The sequence below is a fragment of the Mustela nivalis genome (genome assembly GCF_964662115.1).
Source record: "Mustela nivalis genome assembly, chromosome: 5".
NCBI lineage: Eukaryota > Metazoa > Chordata > Mammalia > Carnivora > Mustelidae > Mustela > Mustela nivalis.
Window position 1 is genome coordinate 116,624,705 of NC_139024.1, and position 23,885 is coordinate 116,648,589.

At 41.4% G+C, this 23,885-nt stretch overlaps 2 protein-coding genes across 19 annotated transcripts in view; one reads left to right on the forward strand and one right to left on the reverse strand.

The window, feature by feature from the left end:
* Positions 1-13,976, reverse strand: part of ANKS1A (ankyrin repeat and sterile alpha motif domain containing 1A) — a 178,563-nt gene extending 164,587 nt beyond the window's left edge. For 7 of the 17 annotated variants that reach the window (XM_082732316.1, XM_082732329.1, XM_082732319.1 and 4 more), the window contains exon 1: positions 13,613-13,941. In XM_082732316.1, the coding sequence (XP_082588442.1) occupies positions 13,613-13,791 (179 nt within the window). In that variant the 5' untranslated portion in view covers positions 13,792-13,941. Of the gene's footprint in view, positions 1-13,612 lie in introns of all 17 variants that reach the window. The other 10 variants (XM_082732315.1, XM_082732330.1, XM_082732325.1 and 7 more) reach the window with 6 other exon arrangements.
* A 776-nt stretch (positions 13,977-14,752) lies between these two features.
* TAF11 (TATA-box binding protein associated factor 11) lies at positions 14,753-23,749 on the forward strand. Of its 2 annotated transcripts, XM_082732425.1 has the most exons (5): positions 14,753-15,451; positions 19,450-19,598; positions 21,904-21,991; positions 22,344-22,440; positions 23,083-23,749. In XM_082732425.1, the coding sequence occupies exons 1-5, from the start codon at positions 15,281-15,283 to the stop codon at positions 23,211-23,213; spliced, it is 636 nt and encodes a 211-aa protein (XP_082588551.1). In that variant the 5' UTR covers positions 14,753-15,280; the 3' UTR covers positions 23,214-23,749. The 2 variants fall into 2 exon arrangements, with proteins under 2 accessions (XP_082588551.1, XP_082588552.1); XM_082732426.1 differs by lacking the exon at positions 22,344-22,440 and having other exon boundaries at positions 14,939-15,451.
* The last annotated feature ends 136 nt before the right edge of the window (positions 23,750-23,885 follow it).

Here is a 23,885-nt window from a genome sequence, read left to right on the forward strand (position 1 = left end):
GCAATAGATTAAGAAGTAGCAAATCTGGAATCTCTGCCAATTTCAGTATCTGAGGTATTTGCAATAGTAGATAAAAAGTAATAGAGCTCTTCTATTACTGCTAAGTATATAGGACCCATAAGTCTTCTCAGAGCTGTTAAATAACTAGAATATAGAATACAACATTTCCCTTCTACTTCTAAAAACTGGGGACTCTGACTTCTTTAAATAAACTCTAAAGGCCCAAATGGAAAACCTTAGTCCTCCGCAAGTCACTTAACCTCTCTGAATCTCATCAATTATGTGGTCACCAGTACCTCTGTCACAGGACTGTGAAGATTAAAGCACCTAGGATTACCGTAACTGATTTCTTCTATCCCCAAATCCCAGGCTTCAAACTAGTATCAAAGCTCATTTGAACTGGTCAGATAATATTCTCTGAAAATCATTTTATGGACAAATTTATTTGTCAAATTTATTATTTGAGATAAAATATTTGGTCATATGGGGTGCCTGGGTGGCTCAGTGGATTAAAGCCTCTGCTTTTGGCTCAGGTCATGATCTCAGGGTCCTGGAATCAAGCCCTGAATAGGGCTCTCTGCTCAGCAGGGAGCCTGCTTCCCCCTCTCTCTGTCTGCCTCTCGGCCTTGTGATCTCTGTCTGTCAAATAAATAAATAAAATCTTTAAAAAAAAAATGTGGTCATCAATCACCAATGAGGTAGGAGGAGTGGAGAGAACTGTTAAAAAGCAGAGTGCAGAGTAAGAGTTTGAAATAACTTCAAATACACAGGCCTCTGGTTTCTTGCCAATTGTTTAGATTTACTTCTCTTGCACACACTTTGGCCTTGGTGGTACATCTGGCAGTCATGTGTCCAAAACAAACCTTTATCACTTTGAACTTGGGGAAGGGGGATGGGGGAGGCTGAATTTTCTCCCAGATGAAATTCATGAATGCATTAACCTGCCTGAGAGGAAGATGGGAATTTCCTAGAAGAAAAGTCTGAAAGAAGCAATATGGGAGGATTTTTCCTCTTTGTGAGCTGCGGGGCATTCCCTTATATCCTCTAAACTAATATATTATTGGCATAAGTTTAAAGACATTCCCCTCATCTAATTTTCCTATATTCCAAGGAAATTGCCATTTTTTTTTTTAAATAAGTCTCTCACTTTATGTAGTCAAAGTGTTCTAAAGGGATTTTGTGTTACATTCTTGGATAAAAGGAAGAATCCCCAGTTGCATAAAAACTAAGGGGCAAGGACTCCAGAGCCAGTCTGCCTGGGTTCAAAATCAACCTCTACCACTTCCTTACTACCTGGCGCAAGGTAGTGCGTGACTTTTCTGTTCTTCAGTTTTCTCTTCAATAAAATGACAAAGATACTAGTGCTTTCCTCAAAGAGCTTTCATGAGAACAAAAAGGTTAGTATTTGTAAAGTGCTTAGGAAAGTGGACGGCACAAAGTAAGTGTTATAAAAGCACCTATTAAATTAAAATAAATAAACCCCAAATTCATCTTTTTTGGTAAAATATTACCTAAGCATATAGTATGTGATGTCTGAATCTCCTCCAAAGAGAGTGAATTCTCCAAGTGGTCACACGGAGTGCTAAGCAAGCTACAGTTCTGGAGTCAGAGAGACTCCTGGCTCTGCACCCCTCTGTGTGGCCCTGTGCTGGTCACTTTAACCTGTCCCCGAACCTCTCTCTGCTTCTTCATCTGCAAAACGGGAATAACAATAATTATCTACTAGGCATATTATAAAGGTAGACTGAGAAAATACACAGGTGCATACCCACCTACAGTACAATTTACAGCAATTCTGAGCTGTTGGGAATTCACTCGTGAGCTAACTACCCCAGACACTGCAATGTGGACTGGATTTTTCCAAATTTTATCATGGCAGGGGGATAACCTCAAGAAGCAAGAATTGGGTAGCCAGTCCCAACTAGGATAAGAGTAAGAGCCACTCAATGCACAGACTTTGTCAAACTGGATCAGAGGAAGAGCAGGGAACAATGCATGAAGAGTTACAAACAGAGCCAGGACTAGGGGCTCCTTACCAGGCCCAGAGAAGAGCTAAAGATCTAAAAGCAAACACAAGAAGGCCTAAGAATCTTACAATGATTCACATAAATAGCCCTGAACTGATGTGTTTTGTAAACTTTCCTGGTCACTGAAATTCTTTTTAGTGGATCTTGACAATAATTCAAAAGGTAAAATAACCAGAGAAATGGGTTGTGTTTAAAGGAAACAATGGAAAATCACAACGAATGCTTACTCAGGTGAAAGGAAACAAAGTCAACAGGTTGGTTTACTCAGAGAAGAAGGCTTGCGACACAGGCAGAGAAACCCTTTAAGAAGGATCTTTCTGAGGTTAAATAAAGTACCACCTCCAAATAAACTAGCTTGTGTTTTCTATAATGGCTGATACCTCAAGTAACAGTACCACTCTGTCTACCTTTCACAGGTAAGAATAAAGACGTTCCAATCTTTAACAACAGAATGTGCCTTAAAAAAAATCAAAATCCCTGAGACTTTAAACTTCTGCTGTGAGTGAAAACTATTCTAATTAGGAGATCTAACTGTACATGTGCAAAGCTGAAAGTCACAAAATGCACAACAGGATGGACAATAAGAAATTTTTACTTTCTTAATCCTAGGAAAGACAAGCACTTGATAATGCCTTCCAAATGTAAAAATCAATGCTACTACTCCACTATCAGTGAACGTTTGATGTATGCTGACTACTGGTATTATAGGTGGTTTGGAGGGGCTTTTCCAGGCACAGTAAAAGGCTTGACTGATCCCATATATCATGTTGCCTCTAGTCACCACGGCCAGGGATAAGCATGCAGTGTTATCATGACAAAGGATGGATCCCATCACCTGGAGACAGAGCCACAGCCTCAGTCTTGTAAGAACCATGCACCATCCAACTCAACCATGCTGGAAGTTCAGTTTATTTCTCTTACTTTTATTTTCATTTTTTCATCTTAACTAATGAAAATGCTCTCTAAGGAATCTGAGAGCCCAACGTGAAAGTGCCGGGAAATCAGTCAGTATAATAGCGCTGGATGCTGTCATTGACTAAGAGAGGTCAAAATCTCTAAAGTAGAATGCTGACTGTCCCAGCAACTGTCAAAAAGAAAAAAGAAAAAAAAAATGGTTCTATGTGCTGCTTTTATCACTTTTAAATTGACTCCACAATGCACCGTGTGTATGGCTAGTCAAAGGAGGGAATCTGGGCCAAGACAGAAGGACCCAGATCCGAACCACCCACCCCTACTTGAAATACATAAAATCAATGACAAAAAGGTAACAAAAGAAATGCTTTTGTATATAGTTGAGCTCCTAACCAAGCAAAGAAAACACACAGATGTCAGAACAGGAACTCAAAATCAGAGCTGTGAACGGACACTCCCAATGCGATAAAAGAAATCAACAATAATTACACAGAGAAATGTGCTGGTATACTTAATGAAAGACAATTCAGTGGATTCTTCAATGCTCATGTAGAAAGTGTAACACCATAAAACATATCCAGAGTAACAAATGAGACTGAATAATCTAAGTAGCAACTCAGCTTGACACATCCATCTTCTTATCTAGAGCCAACCCATAAAGCTGGTGGGAAAACCATTTCCAGGGGACGCCTGGGTGGCTCAACCGGCTAAAGCCTCTGCTTTCGGCTTGGGTCATGATCTCAGGATCCTGGGATGGAGCTCTCTGCTCAGCAGAGAGCCTGCTTCCCCTCTCTCTCTCTCTGCCTGCCTCTCTGCCTACTTGTGATCTGTCTGTCAAATAAATAAATAAAATATTTTTAAAAAAATAAAATAAAATTGGTCTTCCAAAAGCGCAACCTAAGAAAATTTGATTACTCAAGTCCCTATCCCTACAGTATCTTTTTTAAGGCTTTGTCATCTATAGGACCATCCACAGCCAGCATGAAACTAAAGAGAGAACAAAGATTAGAAGCTAGCTGATCTACACTTTCAAAGATTAGAACACATGATTTGTAAATGGCCAGATGAACCAGCGCAAACTAGGAAATATCACTCAAGTAAAATACACAAACACACATAACACCTACTCATTATAAACCAATTCAATTTCTTTTCATACTAAAGTAAAGCTGTCAGTCTTGTCTTAGAGCACATTTTTAAAAGGTTATTATTGGGGGTACCAGGTGGCGCAGTCGGTTAAGTGTCCAACTCTTGATTTAGGCTCAGGTTATGATCTCAGGGTCATGAGATCATGTCGGGCTCTGCACTGAGCATGGAGCCTGCTTAAGATTCTCTCTCCCTCTCCCTGTGCCCCTGCCCTGCTCCCACTTGCATTCTCTCTCCCTTAAAAAAAAAAAAGTCTTCTAGGGCGCCTGGGTGGCTCAGTGGGTTAAGCCCCTGCCTTCGGCTCAGGTCATGATCTCAGGGTCCTGGGATCGAGTTCCGCATCGGGATCTCTGCTCAGCAGGGAGCCTGTTTCCCTCTCTCTCTCTGCCTGACTCTCTGTCTACTTGTGATCTCTCTCTGTCAAATAAATAAATAAAATCTTAAAAAAAAAAAAAAGTCTTCTAGTTAATAAGTGAAGGCAAAATGGATCAAGGCAGTGATCTCCAATGGTTGCCAATATCACGAAAAAAATAAAGACTAAATGAAGAAAGTACACAGCACCCCCAGGAATAAATCTTGCCAAAAACTCAGAACCTGAATGAAAACAAGTCTCCCGATCTGATTTCCAGCTTACAGGAACTACAAGGGACAGATGAACATGTTACGTGATACCTCAGAGATGCAATCAGCAAAACCCACACTGTGGGAAATGGGCACAATACCTTTTTTTGTTCAACAAATAAACTGAAGAAAAAATTTACAGAGATGAAACCCAGAGAGCTAAAGAGACTGGGAGATATAGCAAATGAATACAAAGTTTGGGCCTTGTTTGGATATAGAGTTGAACAAACCAGCTGTAAAATATAAAATATTTTAGACAATATGGAAAATTTGAACTGTAACTAAACATCTGATGGTTTTAAGAAACTGCCATTTTCTAGATGTGACAACGGTATTGTGAATATTTAAAGAGTCCTTATCTTTTAAAGACATGTACTGAGTAATAAGACATACGGGATTCTCTTCAAAATAATTTAGTTGGAGACCTGATTAAAAAGAAACAAAATTGGTAAGAAGCTGGTAATGGTCTTACAAGTACACACGGTACACGAGGATTCATTATTTTATTCTCTTGACTTCCATATGTTTGAAATTTCCCATAATAAAAACTAGAACAAAAGAAAATGGCTTTTGTCTTGTTTTTCTCGGAGCATGTTGCTCCTTGCATTTGTGTTATTAATGGCCCTCTACTAAACATTAGCCTCTGAAGAAGGACCCGAGAGGCCCCAACTTGACCATTAAAAATCTTATGCCTGCACAAAGGTAACTTTCTAAATATAAGTAACATTTAGCAGCCATAGATCAGTACATTACTTTCCAATCAGAAGGACCCAGGAGATGTAAGGGGCGTTTGAATTACTATAAGAGTCCTCAAATACAATGGCATATGGGGTTTTTGCAATGGTTGAATACTCAAATTACATCTACTATTTTGAGTATATAAATGTTATAAGCATGAGTGTGCACAAAATGTTATATACATGACAGTGCATCCCAGTACTGTTCCAATAGCAGAAAACTAAAAACAAATGCATGTCTAATGGCGGAAGAGGGACTAAGTAAATTACAGTCCATACCCAGTGTGGAATACCACTTATTCATTTAAAATGAAGTTGAAGAGAAAATGATAGGAAGGTGTTTATAATATATTAAATGAAGTTCTGAGACAAAGTACATACAGAACAATATCATTTCTGCTCAAAACAAAACTAAACAAAAAAACAAAAAAACTTTACAGAAAAAAAGACCAAGAATGAACACCAAAATTGAAATAGTTAATTCCTTTAGGTGGTGGAATTACAGAAGATTTTATTTCCTTCTGTGTGCTTTCACTTATCTAGCAATTTTTTATAATAAATACAAAGATCTATGATCCCTTATTTACAATTCAGATATCTAGAAATCTCTGAAAACAAATTTTTTAAAGTTAGTGGCAAACTAGTCAGGTATAAAACCTGCCTTAAACTGATACAGAGCTTCTTCAAATTTATCCCTTTTACTGTGAATATTGACAGATTTCACTGTGGTAATACGTTTCAGAGTGCTGACCCAGATTCTACTAGCAGCTTGCTATTACTCTCCAACAACCCCAAAATTTTGGATACTAAACCCCACAGTTTCAGACAAAAGATTGAGGATCTGTATCAGTTTGTAATTTGCCACTATTACCATTTGCTTCTAAAAATGGGACTCACATTTAAAAAGTCTGGGAGCTTCTGCTATCAATTATTATACATTTTGAAATGGCATCAATAGAAATCATTCCCGTTTAATCAAAGGCGGCAAGCACTGGGCTCCCATCAGATGATTTTACAGCCAAGGTTTACCAAGTCTTTGGCCATGTGCCAGGCATTATGTTCCTTCCATATTTTAGCTCATGTGATGCTGCTTCAGGAAGTACATACTATTCCAGGCCCATTATACACATACATATGAAGACACAGATGCTCAGAGAGGTTACATAACTTGCCTACCTCACAAGGCGGAGCTGCATCAGACCCTGACCTTCAGGAGCCATGCTATATCCCTCGCTAGTTAAGCAAGTCAGGGGGCAGTTCTGCTTCCTGGATTTTCTCCACCACTTTTAATAGTGGTAATGATATCACAAGTTAAGCAGAGACAACTGACTCGTTTTAAAAACTCTTTTTGATTTATAAACTAAACAAACTTGATCTACAAATTACTAAGAAAAGATAAATACGAAGCCATAACATATAATTCCTAGTATTACTACCATTAACTCTAACCACACCAAAGTTATTTGAAGATGTTCTATCAACGTAACAATGTAATTTTCTACACCACAGAAAATCTCCCAGTAATCTTTTGGAAATCAGTGTGTGGAACATTTTCTGAGAGCTGTCCAGAAGAGACCAAGTTCCTACCCACAGGAGAGCCTGACATTTCCAAGAACAAACTCTCCACTATCTACTTTTGGGGTTTCCTTGGTGTCTCTGGGCTATAAAACCCAGTAATTTACTTTCCCTCCTGTAAACTAGGGTAGAAACAGCCTTAATTTCCTTTTTGCAAACCAAAATTCAAAGCTGTTTGGGGTGAGCATACCAAGAGGAAAAAAAGAGCCTTCTGAAGGGATTTTTTCTGGCCAAGGATGCAACTTTCACTGGGACCACAATCTCCCAGGACAAGTGAATATGTTTAAGCTGACTGGATACAAATCAAATTCTTCAGACCACAAGACTGTTTCACTGTGTCCAGTCTCTAATTTTCGTAACTAAGACCGTAAAAACCGAACTTCAATTGGGAGAATTCAGAAAAAGGGAAATGTCTGACTTTTCAAACTTCTGTTAAATTTATCTTTTTCTACAAGTACATGCCTTTCTTAGTTTAAGATAGGCATTATTTTTAGATATAAAATAACCACACAAAAAATCATATTCTGCTTTACAGAAAGCAAAAATATACAGCAATTCCAAAATAAAGGGAAAGGACCGCTATCCCAATAAAATCATACTTTAAAGAGATATATTAAGAAGTTCTTTAAAAACCATTTTTAATCGGGCGCCTGGGTGGCTCAGTGGGTTAAGCTGCTGCCTTCGGCTCAGGTCATGATCTCAGGGTCCTGGGATCGAGTCCCGCATCTGGCTCTCTGCTCAGCAGGGAGCCTGCTTCTTCCTCTCTCTCTCTCTCTGCCTGCCTCTCTGCCTGCTTGTGTTCTCTCTCTGTCAAATAAATAAATAAAATCTTTAAAAAAAAAACCATTTTTAATGAATTAAGAGGGTTTAGTGTAAGATCTAGAAAACTGTTATCCTAACGGATAGTTGTGTTTGGTTTTATTTTGTTGCGTTCACTGGAAAGAACGAGAAATTAGATCACACAAACCCATGAGACCCTGCTTCAGGACCTTGCATTCTATAGTCCTTGGTCAGCACTGTCCTCTTCCTTAGGATGTTAAAATCACTTTGCTCAAGTTAGGTATTATTCAAAAGAAATCTGGCTCCATGGGATGACAAAAGTAACAGGGCCATCATGAGAAAAGCTGTCTTGCCAAGCTACACAATCATTCTGGGGAGTGAACTTTGAAGGACCACTTCAATGGAATGGTTATGTTAACCATTTTTTTTTTTAAGTCTGAATTCCTGACATAAATATTAGGAATCTTTCTTAAAAACCAATGAATAAGTTGTCATATCTTCTGATATTGGAAGAACTTTTTATTCTCCCCAAAGTGGGGTCCATTTTTCAAAAGCTTTCATTCTTCATTCCTTATTTCAAAAAGTATTTCTTATTTTGGCAAACTGTAGCTATTTCTGGACAGTCTCCCCCACCACCCAAAACGTAGAGTAAAACCCAATTTATAGCCACATTTAATGCTAAGGTCTATAAATTTTCCGATTTCTCCAGTAAGCCTCCTTGGTTTCTTTTCTTTTCTTTTTTTTTTTTTTTTAAAGATTTTATTTATTTATTTTACAGACAGAGATCACAAGTAGGCAGAGAGGCAGGCAGAGAGAGAGAAAGGAGGAAGCAGGCTCTCTGCTGAGCAGAGAGCCCGATGCAGGACTCGATCCCAGGACCCTGAGATCATGACCTGAGCTGAAGGCAGCGGCTTAACCCACTGAGCCACTCAGGCGCCCTCTTATTCACTCTTAAGCTTGAGAAATTAAGTACAGAATTCCCCTAAACCATGATATAATCTATTCCTTCATGCTAGCCTTTGGTTTAGTTTCTCTGTGCTCTGAACCCTCAGAAATGCATCTCACTTTTTTTTTTAAATTTTATTTATTTATTTGGTGGACAGAGGTCACAAGTAGGCAGAGAGGCAGGCAGAGAGAGAGGGAGAAGCAGGCTCTCCGCTGAGCAGAGAGCCCAATGCGGGGCTCGATCCCGGGACCCTGAGACCATGACCCGAGCCAACGGCAGAGGCTTAACCCACTGAGCCACCCAAAGGCCCCTGCATTTCACTTTATATCGTTCACATATATCAGTATTTAGCTCATAAATCTATATACTTTTAATATATGATGTTTTCTTACAACATTTCCTTTTCTCAGGTATTTTTGCCCTTTAGTAGATAGAATTCACTTCCACCCAAATCTTACTGTCTTCTCATCTAGAATTTGCTTTCCTGGAAATCAGTAGTTTCAGTATGACCACCAACATATCAAACTCTGCATTACATGAGAATTTGTGCGCAGGCTGAAAAACACCATGAGTTAAACAGAAGTTTAACACAGTGCCTGTTCCAAGGTACTGACTGAAGGCATACATCTGTTCAACAATCAGAAAATGAAAATCATATTATATAAAGCAAAATTCATGCCACCCAGAATCTTTCTAGGACTAGACATTTCAGGTAACTATGCTTTTAAATAATCTGTTGCTGCTTTTTTAAGTAACAAAAATTATATTTGAATCATTTTGGATAAAAAAACTAAAATATGTTCTTCCTACTTCCATTAACATGCTACACTGAATATAATTTCATCTGTATCTGATGGCCAAGAGTCATAATAAACAGAAATTAAAGCACTAAGGTACAGTACAATGATGCCTGGGGCATAAGCAAGTGTGTAGGGCTATGCACATCTAAGTTAATAGTCTCAAATTACTAGTGGGGAAAAATTATGATAGATTTTAATTGCTTTTTCTCTTATTTTGTCAGTTGGTCACACAGACATATGCTGCTATAAATGCCATAAGGAAACAGACCATGTATCAGGAGAGGGGCTAATTTTAAGTACCTACTATGTCGTGGGTCTGAGCTAAACTTTGCAGCACACATAGCAATCCGCCTGGGCACAAAGTAGATGACAGGTAAACACTAGATAAACGAACATCACTAATGCGCCTACCTAAGCAGGCGATCTCCCTTATGTACTATCTCTAATCTGCCATAGCCCAGAAAACACACTCTGAAGTGTTAAAGAACCTCATTTATAATATGTCTGGCATGGTACTTTCCATACAGCAGGGATGGTATGGCAAAACTGCACGGGCTGAACTGACCTGAGGATGGTTAACAGGGAGCATTTACAATGAGCATTCCACAAGAAACCATGGAAGTATATTACACACAGTATCTAAGATGATACTTACAACACAAACAATACTGTCCCCATTTTACAGATGTAGAAATTGAGGCTCCAAGCAGGTGCATAATTTGTATAAAATCAAGCAGCTAGTCTCTGGGGGGAATATACTGTGAATTCAGGCAGGCGGACTGCGGAACAATATACTGTACTGCCTTGGAATAAATATGCAGTAAATACGTGAAGGTCCAAAAGACATGAAGTTTATAACAACTTTTTTTTTTAAGATTTTATTTATTTACTTGAGAGAGATCACAAGTAAGCAGAGAGGCAGGCAGAGAGAGAGGGGGAAGCAGGCTCCCCGCTGAGCAGAGAGCCTGATGTGGGGCTCGATCCCGGGACCCTGTGACCATGACCTGAGCCGAAGGCAGAGGCTTTAACCCACTGAGCCACCCAGGCGCCCCTATAACAACTTTTTTTCCCTAAAAGTTTTTGCTGACTTTCTGATTCTCTGGTACATTCTCAACTGGTGAGTGTTACTATAGGTAACTATTATACTAACAGGACAAAGCAATAAACTAGGAAAGCTAGCCAAGTAAAGTATAAGCCAGTGAGCTACTGTACACTCCAGATGATGGGTTCCAAACAAGTAGAAGCCTAAGAGATCTGTGTGTATTAGGGTCATTAGGGAGGGCTTTAAGAAGTTAAGACCTAAGCCCAAGAAGTGTAGGAATAAAGAGATGGGATGAGAGAGGGAGCATTCTGTAGCTTAAGAATAAACATAAAACCTTTGTGGAACTGGGGGGGGGGGGCTTCGTAAATAGATGAATGGGGCAAACACACATATTGGTTTAGAACATTTATATCCACTGCAGCTGTAAGCTCCCATTCGTGCCAGCTTTTCTTGGTCAAACAGCTGGACAGACACATGTTGCAGTGGCACTACTAGTGAGGGTGGGGTACGGCAGCTAATGTAAAGGCCAGATCTGAAGCTATGATTCCACAGCTCTTGTTAAGGGTCTTTGGAGGTGGGGAGTGTGGGACAGGGAAATTCCCAAACCTAAAAAGGGAGGACATGCTGACCTAGGGATTATTTAAATATAGTGTCAGCTGCTCAGAAATCTTTCACTAGGTTGAACAAGAATCACCTCTAATTAATGACACACCTAGTGTAACTAGTACCTGCAGAGCCTCCCTGCCCCTAGGAATCCCAGGGATGACAGGCTGGGGCTGCTCTTAGGCCACCTACCATCTCCATAAGAGACACAAGAGCAAGTCAGGGATCAACTGTCTTAGGCAAGGAAAAGGAGACACATGCACACTTTATGACAAGAGACTGGACATTTTAGCATGAGGCCCAAAGTAAAAATGCTGTGGTCAACAAAGATTTCCTAGTCTTGCTTAACTACATGGCAGCGAAATCCTCAGCAAAATTTCAACAGTCTCTGTGTGTGAGCCGTAAAAGTAATTTGATCCGTACTTGAAGGTGGGAGGTATTTGAAAGTTTCTCACTTCAGCAGGATATACTAGGGGTTAAGGTATTTCTGGCAAACCTCCAAATGCTACACTATTCAGCTAATTAAAGATAGTCACCTCCAAACTTGTATAGTCTTTCTCTCATCTCTCAGACATCAGAACTACAGATATATCAAAGTAATGCAGGGGTTGGGCGAGGGAGTAATCCAGGGAAGATATGAAACCGAATGTATGCATTTGAAGTACATCTTTTAAGGGGTGCCTGGGTGGCTCCGTCAGTTAAGCATCTGCCTTCAGCTCAGGTCATGATCTCAGGGTCCTGGGATCAAGTAATGTATTGGGCTCTCTGCTCAGTGGGGAGCCTGCTTCTCTGTCTGCCTCTGCTCCTCTCCCCCTGCTCGTGTTCTCTTTTCCTCAACAATAAATAAATAAAATCTTAAAAAAAAAATCTAATGAATACCCATCAGTTGTCAGGCACTGCTCTAGGGACTGGGACTATAAACTTAAGAAAGACTAAGTCACTCTGAAAGATGATAGTGTACCCCATTCATTATTATTACCCTTTATCATGCCCAACCACTTGAGGCTACAGGCAGGAAGTTCTTCTAGTGCCCCACTAACACCAGATAAGTTTCCTTTCCTGCTTCTGCCTCTGATCATGGCTTCCCAGCCTGGAATGCTCTCACTGTACTTCACCTATCTAAATCTTCACATCCTTCAAAGCCAGCTGAAGTCCTCCTCCTGGAAGCTCTGGTCTCTATCTCATTCCCAAAGTTATGCCTCATTTCTCTGAACTACTAACAATTACTGCCAGTACCACCATCAGCCTATTTAGAAATTTGTCATCCTCTAAGAGATACTTTTATTCATTCAATGAATCCTGAGTACCAACTGTGTGACAGCATTGTTCTAGGAGCTGGAGAAAGGGCAGCAAAGAGCACTGGTTTTAACCTCCCCAAAAGAACTCCTGGGGACAGTTCTTCTCTTATACTGCTTTTTAAAAATCTTCCTGTGTAGACCTCGGTTTGTACTCAGTGCTTAATACCTAACAATATATCAGGCCCTTGGGCTGCTTTGGTCCAAGCTCACTCAAATTGAAGTTACATAAACTAAGGGGGAACAAAAGCCAACAAAGCCATTTCTAAATGAACTTCCACTTCTTAAAAACCTCAAAAGAACAAGGAAGGAAAAGAAAACAGGCAATGAAAGTGCTGCTGAACAAACACATTTTACTCACACTGACAAAGCACCTCCAATTCCCCCCTCCAAGCCATGCAAAAGTGACCTTTTTCTCTCAAAATCGATACATCTCCAGATTCAAGGGTTTAACAACAGGTCTCAGAGAACTTTAAAGCACCCCTGAGCTTCCTAAACCAGGCTTTCTAAAGCTTTGTTTCTTGAGGAGTAAACCCCTTAATGAATCCTGCATATGCCACTTAGCAGACTAATCCAGTGAGGTTCACTACAACGAGCTAGAATTTGAGCTTTAAACACAAGAGGGACTAAAGTTATACTTTGAACGTAATAAATCCAGACACAATGTTAATATAAACAAAAGCCAGGTCCTGCGGAGCGTGTTGGAAGGGGAATCAAGAGAATTTCCTCCAGGTGAGCGGCGAGATTCTGCAAGGCGTGGAAGATTCTGCAGGAGGTGAGGGATATTTAAAATAAATACTTCTTTGCTCTGAAGTGGCTTGTGAGACAGGACAGTTGGCACCCTACAGCGGGCGAGGGTGAAGCCGGGCTGTGCCATGCGGCGGCGGCGGCTGCCACCTGGGCACTCCCACCATTCTCCTCAGCTGGGTCAGGATGCGAGACGAGAGCCCGGCGCCGCGCAGACCCGCACCCGCGCTCCTCGCCCCGTGGGCCGCCCGCCCTCGACCCGGGGCACCCAGCAAACCCACCCGGTCGGGTCTCAGAAGCGCGGACCTCTCTGGAGACCCAGAAGACGGGCGGGGGAGAGGGGGTCTCCGGGCGGCCGTCCAGCCCCGGGGCGTTACTCACCTGAGCAGACTGGAGAGGGGATGGCTCGAGGACCCGAGGCCGCCGCCGCCGCCGCCGCTCCCGGAGGAGCCGCCGCCGCCCCCGAAGCCTGAGGAGAGCCGCTTCCCGGACAGCAGCTTCTCTACAGCCGGGAGGTGCCCTGTGCGGGCTGCCTCCAGCAGCTCCTGCTCCTTCCCCATCCCCAGGGCCACCGCCCCCTGGACCCCCTTCCCAGGGCTGCGGCCGAGCCCGCTCCGGCTCCCAAACTTTCCGTCTCCGGGCAACGCACCCCCCAAACCGGCCGGGGACACCACCCCCCTCCCCCCGCCTTTTCGCCCCAAGAGCGCGTCACTTCCGGGATCTTGCGTCACGCGTCACCGCGCCCCCGCGCCCCGCCCCCTTGCCCACCTAGCTGGGCGGGGCTCGGCCGGCGGGTACAGGTGTCTTTGGTCTGCGGGAAATGGACCCGGATCTGCGGAGATAGGCCTCCGGGGGCAAGAGGAAAACGTCTTGTAGATACCCGCTGTACAGGTGGAAGGGAGCAAACGGGTCCCACCTGTATGCGCCTACCAAAGTGCGCTCCTTCCCCAAAGGTTTTGGGAGCCCTCAGGAAATACGGTAAATTCACCCAGGCAGCGTAGAAACAAAGAGAGAAATATGGTAACGCGCACCTACATTTCCAAGCCCATTCTTTCAGCACATATAAGTTAAATATGTGGTGAATGTGGAGACCTAATGATGCAGAGGTAAATAAAATGCACCGCCCCGTACCTCAATGAGGGAAGAGAGGAAGAATATTAAATAGAAACATCTCTACTTCTTCATGGCCCCAGTCTCTGAAATGGCTTGTTAAAGTGAATAGTGCAAAAAAGTTGAAGAAGAAGAAGACCTCCCTTCCCAGCAGGATTTGCTTCCTCTTGCTTTTGATGAGATTAACTAAACTGACATAAGAAGTCACGTTTGTGAAACCGACCTCAATCTTGAGGACTGGTGAACTGGAAAACTCACTTTATTGGGTAGAAACTATGTGTTTTTGCTACTAGAACTGTTCCTAGCTCGAAGTAAGCGGTCAAAAGTTGTGGATTGGATTCAAATGGATTGGATCAATTCTGTTCAAACCATATGATTTATTTATTTTTATTTATTTATTTTTAAGGTATTTAAGAAACCGAAGAGAAATGCTGGAGACTCACACAGGCCCACGGTCTCTACCCAACTGAAATGTACGAGGTTGAGTCCCTGACTAAGTTTTATCAGATAGCCACATCCCACTACACGGGCGATGACGGAATTGAGTTTTCTCCCGTCCCCAAACTTTACTCTGAAGAAAGCGGATTAAGGAGTTAACTACGTTTTTAGAAAGGCAGAAGTTTCGGGGAAGCGGGGGAGTCCTTCAGTAAACAATACAACTATCCTTTACAAATGCTGATTTCCCAACGTGGAAGGAAAATCCACAAACTGAATTTTGTACCCTGAATCCTCCCTTTCCATCCGCCACCAACCAATTCAGAGTTAAAACGGAGCCCCGAAGTCTACTACGCGGGCTTCAAACTGTCCCCTCCGAGGAGCCGTAGAAGTGATGTTATCATAGCGCGACGACAGGAAGTAAGCTTGCGGGCTGCTGTATTACACTAGGTCGGGAGCTCCAGAGCTGTCAGGACTGCGATCTCTCCCCTTTTCCTTGCTGCTATGGATAATGCCTGCGAGTCGCCCACGGAAAAAGGAGGAGAAACAGGGGAGCCAGATGAAACGGCCGCTGCTCCCCGGGGCCCAGGAGCTACCGACACGGACGGAATCCCGGAGGAAACTGACGGGGACGGAGATGGGGACTTGAAAGAAGCGACTGCCGAAGAAAGCGAGGTAGGGAGAGAAGTGTTGATGAGGCCAGAGATTGTTACTGCTTGCTGGACCCGCTTTCTGGTTGGTCCCTGCCAAGCTAACTCGAACTCATCATGACTCCTTCCAGATCTGCGAAGGTGGATGGGGAGAGGGAGAAAACAAAACAAAACTGTAATGCTGGTTCGTTTCTAGACACCCAGCCATTGGGTTAATACTTTTGTTCCCTCCCCTTAGATATCAAGGCTACTTCTAAGGGAGGGTTTTGTTTTTTTTTTTTTTGTTTGTTTGTTTGTTTTTTAAGTAAATTCTATTCCCAAGGTGGGGCTTGAACTCAACGACCGTGAAATCAGGAGTGGCTTGGTCTATGCAGGGAGTCACTCAGGCGCCCCTAAGGGACTCTGACATAGCCTCAAGGTTTTTCTGGTGAGGAAATAGGGATCTGATGTCACACTAAGACTTAGCCCAAGAGCTAGAACCCAGGATTCCTAGTACCCCTTTGACCGAAATATGGTTTTTCCTAGATGTTCCTCAAGCATAACTTTGTCATTAAGTTAGGTCCGTTATTAAACGAAATGAGACTGAGGCAAAGTGAAAGTTATGCAAAGCTTTATTCTATGCCAAGCATTAGAAGTCAAACTGACCAGCCCTGGCCGTCTCCGAAGAGAGCGACCACCCCCAGCTTATAGGCTCAAGAATTGACTGACTGACCGGTCAGGGTCGCCTTCGAAGAGATGGACTACCCCCAGGCTACAGGCTTAAGAATTGACTGACCAGTCAGAGCCGCCTCCGAAGAGAGCGACCCCTCCCAATATTACAGGCTGCCTTTTATTGGGTGAAACTGCAACCCATATCTTGGTATCTTAGCCCACCGGGTTTGTGTGTCTCTTGTTGATTGGCTAGTTCCATCTGGTCTGGTGACTTGTTATTTAAGATTACCCCATACCAGGAACGGTTACAAATAGTACTTTCTAGGAAGGCTTAGTCAGTTAATTATTCAGTGTGAATAATTAGTTAATTTTTCAGTGTGAATAATAAGATGGTGGTCCTTCCCAAGATGGAGTCGTTTTAGTTTGGGCAAGACCTTCTCACTGTTACAAACAGTACTTCGTACTGATTAGATGTCTCCATCTGGCTTGACTCGTCCTTGTATTCTAGGCTCTGCTATCAGGAACTAGCTGACTACATTTTACTGGTTTTCCAGACTTGCTTCTAAGTAAGTTCCTCTGGGAGGCAGGGTCAATTTAAGTTCACTGCACAAACAACAAAATGGCTTTTAACCGAGATGGAGTTGCTCTGGCTAAATAGGTCCTTACATTTATATGCTGCAGAATCTTTCAAGGGAGACTTTGAGGAAGTTACTGGATTAGCCATTTTTTACCCTCTTTGGACATTTAACTATTACCAGTGACCTGGGTGTTAATGTCCAAAGGTCTCTACAGCATAAATACCCCAACCCATCAGTTGTGCCACCCGAAGAGCTCAGCAGTGTTGCCTAACTGAGCATCAATCGGGGATGTCGGTGTTCTTTCAGTTCCATTTCTAGAAATAGAATTTTGGGGTCTTAGAGCTTCTGTGGGACTTAAAGAGATCATGGGGCAGGACATTGGATTAAATAGAAACAGTCTTTCAGAGCACTAAGTGGCATCAAGATAAAGTAAGAACTTTTAGAAAAAGAAAAATGTGATGAAATTATTTTAAGAAGGAACCTTTAAAACAGATCTGAAGGACAGAGAAGATGTGAATAATTGGCTTAGTCCCATAAAGAGCACACTAGTTGCACCCAACAGAAGATAAAATTTTTTTTATCTGAAACACTTTCTAAAAATTGATCATCTAGGGACACCTGGATGGCCCAGTTGTTAAGCGGCTGCCTTCAGCTTAGGTCATGATTCCAGAGTCCTGGGATCTGGCCTCACATCAGGCTCCCTGCTCAGCAGGGAGTCTGCTTCTCCCTCCCCCTGCTCTTGTGTGCTCACTTGGCGCGTGCGCTCTCTTTCTCTCTCTAAAGATGAAATAAAATCTTTTTTTTTTAAAAAGTGATCACATACCATACCACGAAGAAAAACACAAACTCTTAAAAGCAGAAATCAAAACACATCACATCCTGTTAGTACAGTGCAATAAACCTAAAATTAATAATGCAAAGCTTCTCCCCACCCTCACTCCCCCCCCCCAAAAAAAAACTAGCACCTGGATATTTTAAACTTTTTAAAGTAGGCTTTAGGTTAAAGAAATAAACAAAGGGAACAGTACATTAAATCCTGTGGCCAAAACTTTATTTAAAGAAAAATTCATAGCTTTATATATTTTTATTAATAAACAGGAGATGCTGAAAATGAGCACCCAACTCAAGAAACCAGAAAAAGAACAACAGGGGCTCCTGGGTGCCTCAGTTGGTGAAGTGTCTGCCTTCAGCTCAGGTTGTGATCCCGAGGTCCCAGGATCCAGCTCCACGGCAGGCTCCCTTCTAACATAGGGGCCCCCAACCCCCCAACTCATGCTCTATTAAATAAACAAAATCTTTTAAATTTGAAAATCTAAGAAAAATGGCTCATTTGGGGGGAAATATAAATCATCAAAACTGAAGCACATAGGGGCGCCTGGGTGGCTCAGTGGGTTAAGCCTCTACCTTCGGCTCAGGCCATGATCCCAGGGGCCTGGGATCGAGTCCCGCATGGGGCTCTCTGCTCAGCAGGGAGCCTGCTTCTCCTCATCTCTCTCTCTGTCTGTCTCTCTGCCTATTTGTGATCTCTCTCTCTGTCAAATAAATAAATAAAATCTTTAAAACAAAACAAAACAAAAAAAACTGAAGCACAGAGAGGTTAGAAAACTTGTACTAAATAGGTAACTAGAGAAGAACTTGAAAAGTGTTTTTAAAGGTATACTGCCGGGGTGCCTGGGTGGCTCAGAGGGCTAAGCCTTTGCCTTTGGCTCGGGTCATGATCTCAGGGTCCTGAGATAGAGACCCACATCGGGCTCTCTGCTCAGCGAGGAGCCTGCTTCCGCCTCTCTCTCTGTCTGCCTCTCTGCCTACCTGTAATCTGTCAAATAAATAAATAAAATCTTTTTAAAATTAAAAAAAAAATAAAGGTATACTGCCTTCACTTTCACCTAGGCACCCCACCTCAATCCTGTCATATTCCTGTATGAGTTTTTGTGAGTTACTCTTTGGGAAAAACAGGTTAAATCCCGTTAATGAGGTTTGTTGTGTCTTTTGATTTTAATTGCTATTAAACAGACGTTAAACATCTAGCATGAGTAAACCTATGCTAAAGGCTTATGTGGGGAGAGATAAATAACAAGAGTCAAACTACCTTCAAAAAGTTTTCAGTCTAGTAATGGAACATAAATATGTGCATGATACAATACAGTGAGAGGAAGAAATGAGCACTACATGTGGGAGAAGTTCACTTATAAGTTCCAAATCCAGGGGCGCATGGCTGGCTCAGTCAATAGAACATGTGACTCTTGATCTCAGGGTCATGAGTTCGAGCCCCATGCTAGGGGTAGAAGTTACTTTAAAAAAAAAAACTATTTCAAGTTCCAAATCCAAAGAGACACTGTTTTGATGAGAAGGTGCCTCGTTTTTAATATTCTTTACAGATGGAATCATCAGCAAAAAAGAGATCTATAGATTTAGAGGCAAAAGAGCTGGCTGGCTGGAGAGGACTTTTCTCTCATCCCCTTTAAAGAATGAGGTCAGGAAGGTGGGCTCAAGGGGAGGGAGTGTTTTTCATGATTCTTGACACATCATTTCTTTTTGTAAACATACTAGAGCTATGAGCACAGCTAAACTGGAAAACTGGATTATTTGGCTGGTTTTCTTTCCACAGGTGGGCTATGTAAACTTCTTTAGGGGAGAGAGTGCATCTTACTCATGATGATGGTACACGCCAGTGTCAGGAATCAAAAACCTATTGAATAATGGATTTGTTGTGTTGTAATGAGAATGAGGTCTTACCATGCCCAAGGCTGGAAAGTAAGTCACATATATAATGGGGTTTCTTTCATCTTTTCAGCTCAAGAGTCAGGACATCTCAGATTTAACAGCAGTTGAAAGGGAAGACTCATCTTTACTTACTCCTGCAGCCAAAAAAATGAAAATAGATACCAAAGAAAAGAAAGAGAAGAAGCAAAAAGTGGATGAAGATGAGATTCAAAAGATGCAGTAAGTCACTTTCTGATTTTTTTCCCCCATGTCAGAACTCTAACTTGACCACACAAAGTTAATAAATTGTTTTGGCCTTTAAATTTTTTTCCTTTTTTGTATTAAAAAAATAATAAAGCAAATAATATCTTGTGTTACATTTAAGGAAATATAAATAAGTAAAAATAACATCAGCAGAGATAAAAACTAAATATTCTGGTGTATGGGCTCTAAGATATTTTCTATACATATATATCTAGAAATAAATTTTTTCAAAGTTGTTACTCCTTGTAACCTATTTTTCGCATTATGTATGGTGAATGTTTTCCATGTCAATAATTATTATATATCTAGGTCGTAACTTTTTTAAAAAATGAAATAGCTTCATTGTGGGGTTTTTTTGTTATGGTTTTTTTTTTTTTTTTAAGATTTTATTTTTAAGTAATCTCTGCACCCAACATGGGGCTTAAACCCACAACCCCAGGATCAAGAGTCACACACTCCACTGGACTGAGCCAGCCAGGCACCCCTCATGGTGTTTTCTGATTGTAAAAGTAGTATGGGCTCATGCAAATTATTCTGAGAATATAGAAAAATGGAAAAAATAATTACCTATAATCCCACTACCCAGAGTTAACCCTGGGTATATATTTGATTATATACTTTTTCAGATTTGGGGTTTTTTTGGTTGTTTTTTGTTATTATTGTTGTTGTTGTTTTCAGACTTGTTTTTACCGTTTGATATGTATAGCTAAATATTTTTAGTAAATATGCCCATAAATCATCAGTTGCAATGCTGCATTATATTCCATCATGCAGATGAATTATTTAATCAGTCCCTGTAGTTCTTTTTTTTTTTTCTCTTTTTCTCTTGATACCATTTTGATGAGATGAGTATCTTTGAGCACATCTTTGCATACTGGTCCATTTATTTCCTAAATAAACTCCTGGAAATCAATCACCAGTTCAGACAGTATAAATATTTTCAAAGGCTCTTCATACACATTTCCAGATTCTTCTCCAGAAAAGTTGTTATACTTCACACTCTACCAGCAGATATGAGTTTGTGTCCTCCTATTCTTACTAAATAACATTCTTTATAATACTTGTCTGGTTCGGGCGCCTGGGTGGCTCAGTGGGTTAAGCCTCTGCCTTCGGCTCAGGTCATGATCTCAGCGTACTGGGATCGAGCCCCGCATTGGGCTCTCTGCTCATCGGGGAGCCTGCTTCCCCCTCTCTCTCTGCCTGCCTCTCTACCTACTTGTGATCTCTGTCTGTCAAATAAATAAATAAAATCTTAAAAAAAAAAAACTTGTGTGGTTCATGAAAAATGTTATTTTAGTTTATCCTTTTATTTTTTATTTTTTCAAGATGTTATTTATCTACCTGACAGAGAGAGAGAGAGCACAAGCAGGGGCAATAGCAGAGGGAGAGGGAGAAGTAGGCTCCCCACCAAGCAGGGAGCCCGATGCAGGGCTCCATCCCAGGACCCCGAGAACACAACACGAACCAAAGGCAGACGCTCAACCATCTGAGCCACCCAGGTGCCCCGGTGTTTCATTTTCATTTCTTTAGTTAATAGTAGTTATTTTTTCCCCTGAATTCACCATTAGTATTTTTGTAAACTCCCTGTTCGTGTCCTTTGCTCGTTCTCTAAATTAATACAGCTTTTTATTTATTTGAAAGTATTAAGAGCATTAACTCTTTTCCATATATTTTAAGAACATTTCCCCCAAGTGGGTTAATGTTGAAAACTACTGGTTTGAATATAAAATTTATGCATCAAAATTTTACCATCAATGTGTGGTAAGGTAGAGTTAACGGGGAGAGAGAGCCACATGCTGAAAACACAGTTCGTGCAATCTAGATAGTGTAGTATACTGTGATCAACGTTGTTGTTTAAGTTTTTGTTCTTAGTAAAGTAGAAGGAAAGTTGTGTTTCACTTTTTCTCAAGTTCCTTAAGAGTAAAAATGCTTTGGAGCGCCTGGGTGGCTCAGTTGGTTGAGCATCTGCCTTCATAAGTTGAAGTGGTCGTGATCCCAGGATCCTAGGATCGAGACCTACATTGGGTTCCTTGCTCAGCAGGAAGCCTGCTTCTCCCTCTGCCTGCTGCTCCCCCTTCTTGTGCTTTCTCTCTGTCAAATAAATTAATTTTTAAAAAAGTAAAAATGCTTTATCTTCAATCCTTGTAAGCACCAAGCCTAATGCTATTGACCCCTTGAAAATTCTTTTCCTAGTTGTCTGAGATTTGCTTTTATTGAAGTGATAATTTATCTTAAGTATTTGTTCTTGTAAGCCAACTCAATTACCTGAATCTTTGTCTAGAATCCTGGTTTCTTCTTTTTCGGAGGAGCAGCTGAACCGTTACGAAATGTATCGCCGGTCAGCCTTCCCTAAGGCAGCCATTAAGAGGGTAAGGATGTACAGCTATACTTGATTTCCATTGGTTATGAGAGCTGAACTAGACTCGAGAGCTATGTCCGTAAGCATTCTGAGTGGAGTGTTAGTCAAGGTGGTGGATCATTCATGCAGGAAAATAAAAATAACCTGCCCTTCAATTATCAGTGAAAGTTTTGTGTTCCAGGGATAGGGTCTCAACATATAGGTCAGTATACACCCAAATCCTTGTTTTAATTGTCTTAATTTCAACATCCAGCCTTTAGCAAACACTTTCCACTTTCTTGGGAAAAAAAAATTCTTAGGGGTACCATATTCCAAAGCTAGTTCTTGCCTATATTAATCATAATCTTTTGTCCTTTTTTAAGCTGATCCAGTCCATCACGGGCACCTCTGTGTCTCAGAATGTTGTTATTGCTATGTCTGGTATTTCCAAGGTTTTCGTCGGGGAGGTGGTAGAAGAAGGTGAGTTATTATTGATACACATATGAGATTGAACCTCTGGTGATCTTACTTTCAAGACTATCTATACTAAGGGACCTGGTAAAGCACTTGTGGGAGTTTGCATTTGCACTAGGAGTTAACCACGTGGGGCACCTGTATTCTAGAGAGCATGACCATTATTCCTCAAAAAGTTTTAATACTCAGAGGCAAGGAAACATCTGGGAAAACTCCTTTCTGGATTCCTGTCCTCAGGCCAGGGTGACAGAAGTGGACTTCATATTTTTCTCCAATGGACTTAGCTCATTTCTGTTTGCCAAATTAAAGATACAAGAAAAGCAATCACTGGGTGCTGACCAGTGTGATATGATGAGGAGTTGTCCCCGATGTTACGACCTATGGGACCTGCCCTCTGTCTATCAAGGGAAGAACCTGGCTGCTGTGTATTGCTAATCCCATCAGTTAAACTTTTTCTTTTTAAGCAGAAGTTATGTTTTAAACTGTTGCCCATTATACTAAAGCTAACATGGTATGTTTTATAGCATTCTCTTAAGAAGGGACAGTATCTTGGCTTATTTCCTCAGCAAGCTTAAGAAGGATTATGGGGATTATGTGATATGATGTCCTTGTGTGACAATGAAACTTTTCTTTTTGTCCTCTGTTTAGCACTGGATGTGTGTGAGAAGTGGGGAGAAATGCCACCACTACAACCCAAACATATGAGGGAGGCTGTTCGGAGGTTAAAGTCGAAGGGGCAGATCCCCAACTCAAAGCACAAAAAAATCATCTTCTTCTAGACCAAAGCCTAGAAAGGCCTGGTACTGAAGGGAAAAGTGCTGGTTCCAGACTTGCTGCTGCATGAGACTTTCGCACTGGTGCTTTCTTATCTTGGTCCTCCAAGGATTCCATGATGATTTTAATGTCTTTCTCGGAACTCTGATACTCATCACATCTAAAGGCATGCAGCCTGTTTCATACCTGCCTTGACTAAATATTGGGACCTCTGGGCATTTTGAGGCATTTAACTGTTTCTGACTAGTTGGAAGAAGGTACATGGGCCTTAAGCATCTTCTAGACAGGGAAGCTGCTTTCAGAGAGAAAACCTTTCCAAGAGAGCTTCAACGGTTTCGCACTGAAGCATGAAGTTGCTATGACTTAGGTTGTTTCTTCCTTCTGGTTTTAAGTAGATGAAACAACCAGAAATTATGACTTGAGACACTCTACCATGAAGAACACAGTGATAGCAACAGTAGTGGAAAAATTAGTCCCTGTAAAGATGTAAAGTTCTCCTATGGATTTTGGTGAGTGATCATTAAACTGTTTTCCAACTTGCCATATGTGTATTCATTTTCTGTCTGGCCGGTTGGAATGGGGAGTAGTTCATCATTCTTCTCTGGTGTCAGAATAGAACTGGCCTTGGCTTTTTTTGAAAATTTGATCCCTTCCCATTTTCTATTAGAATCATTAAA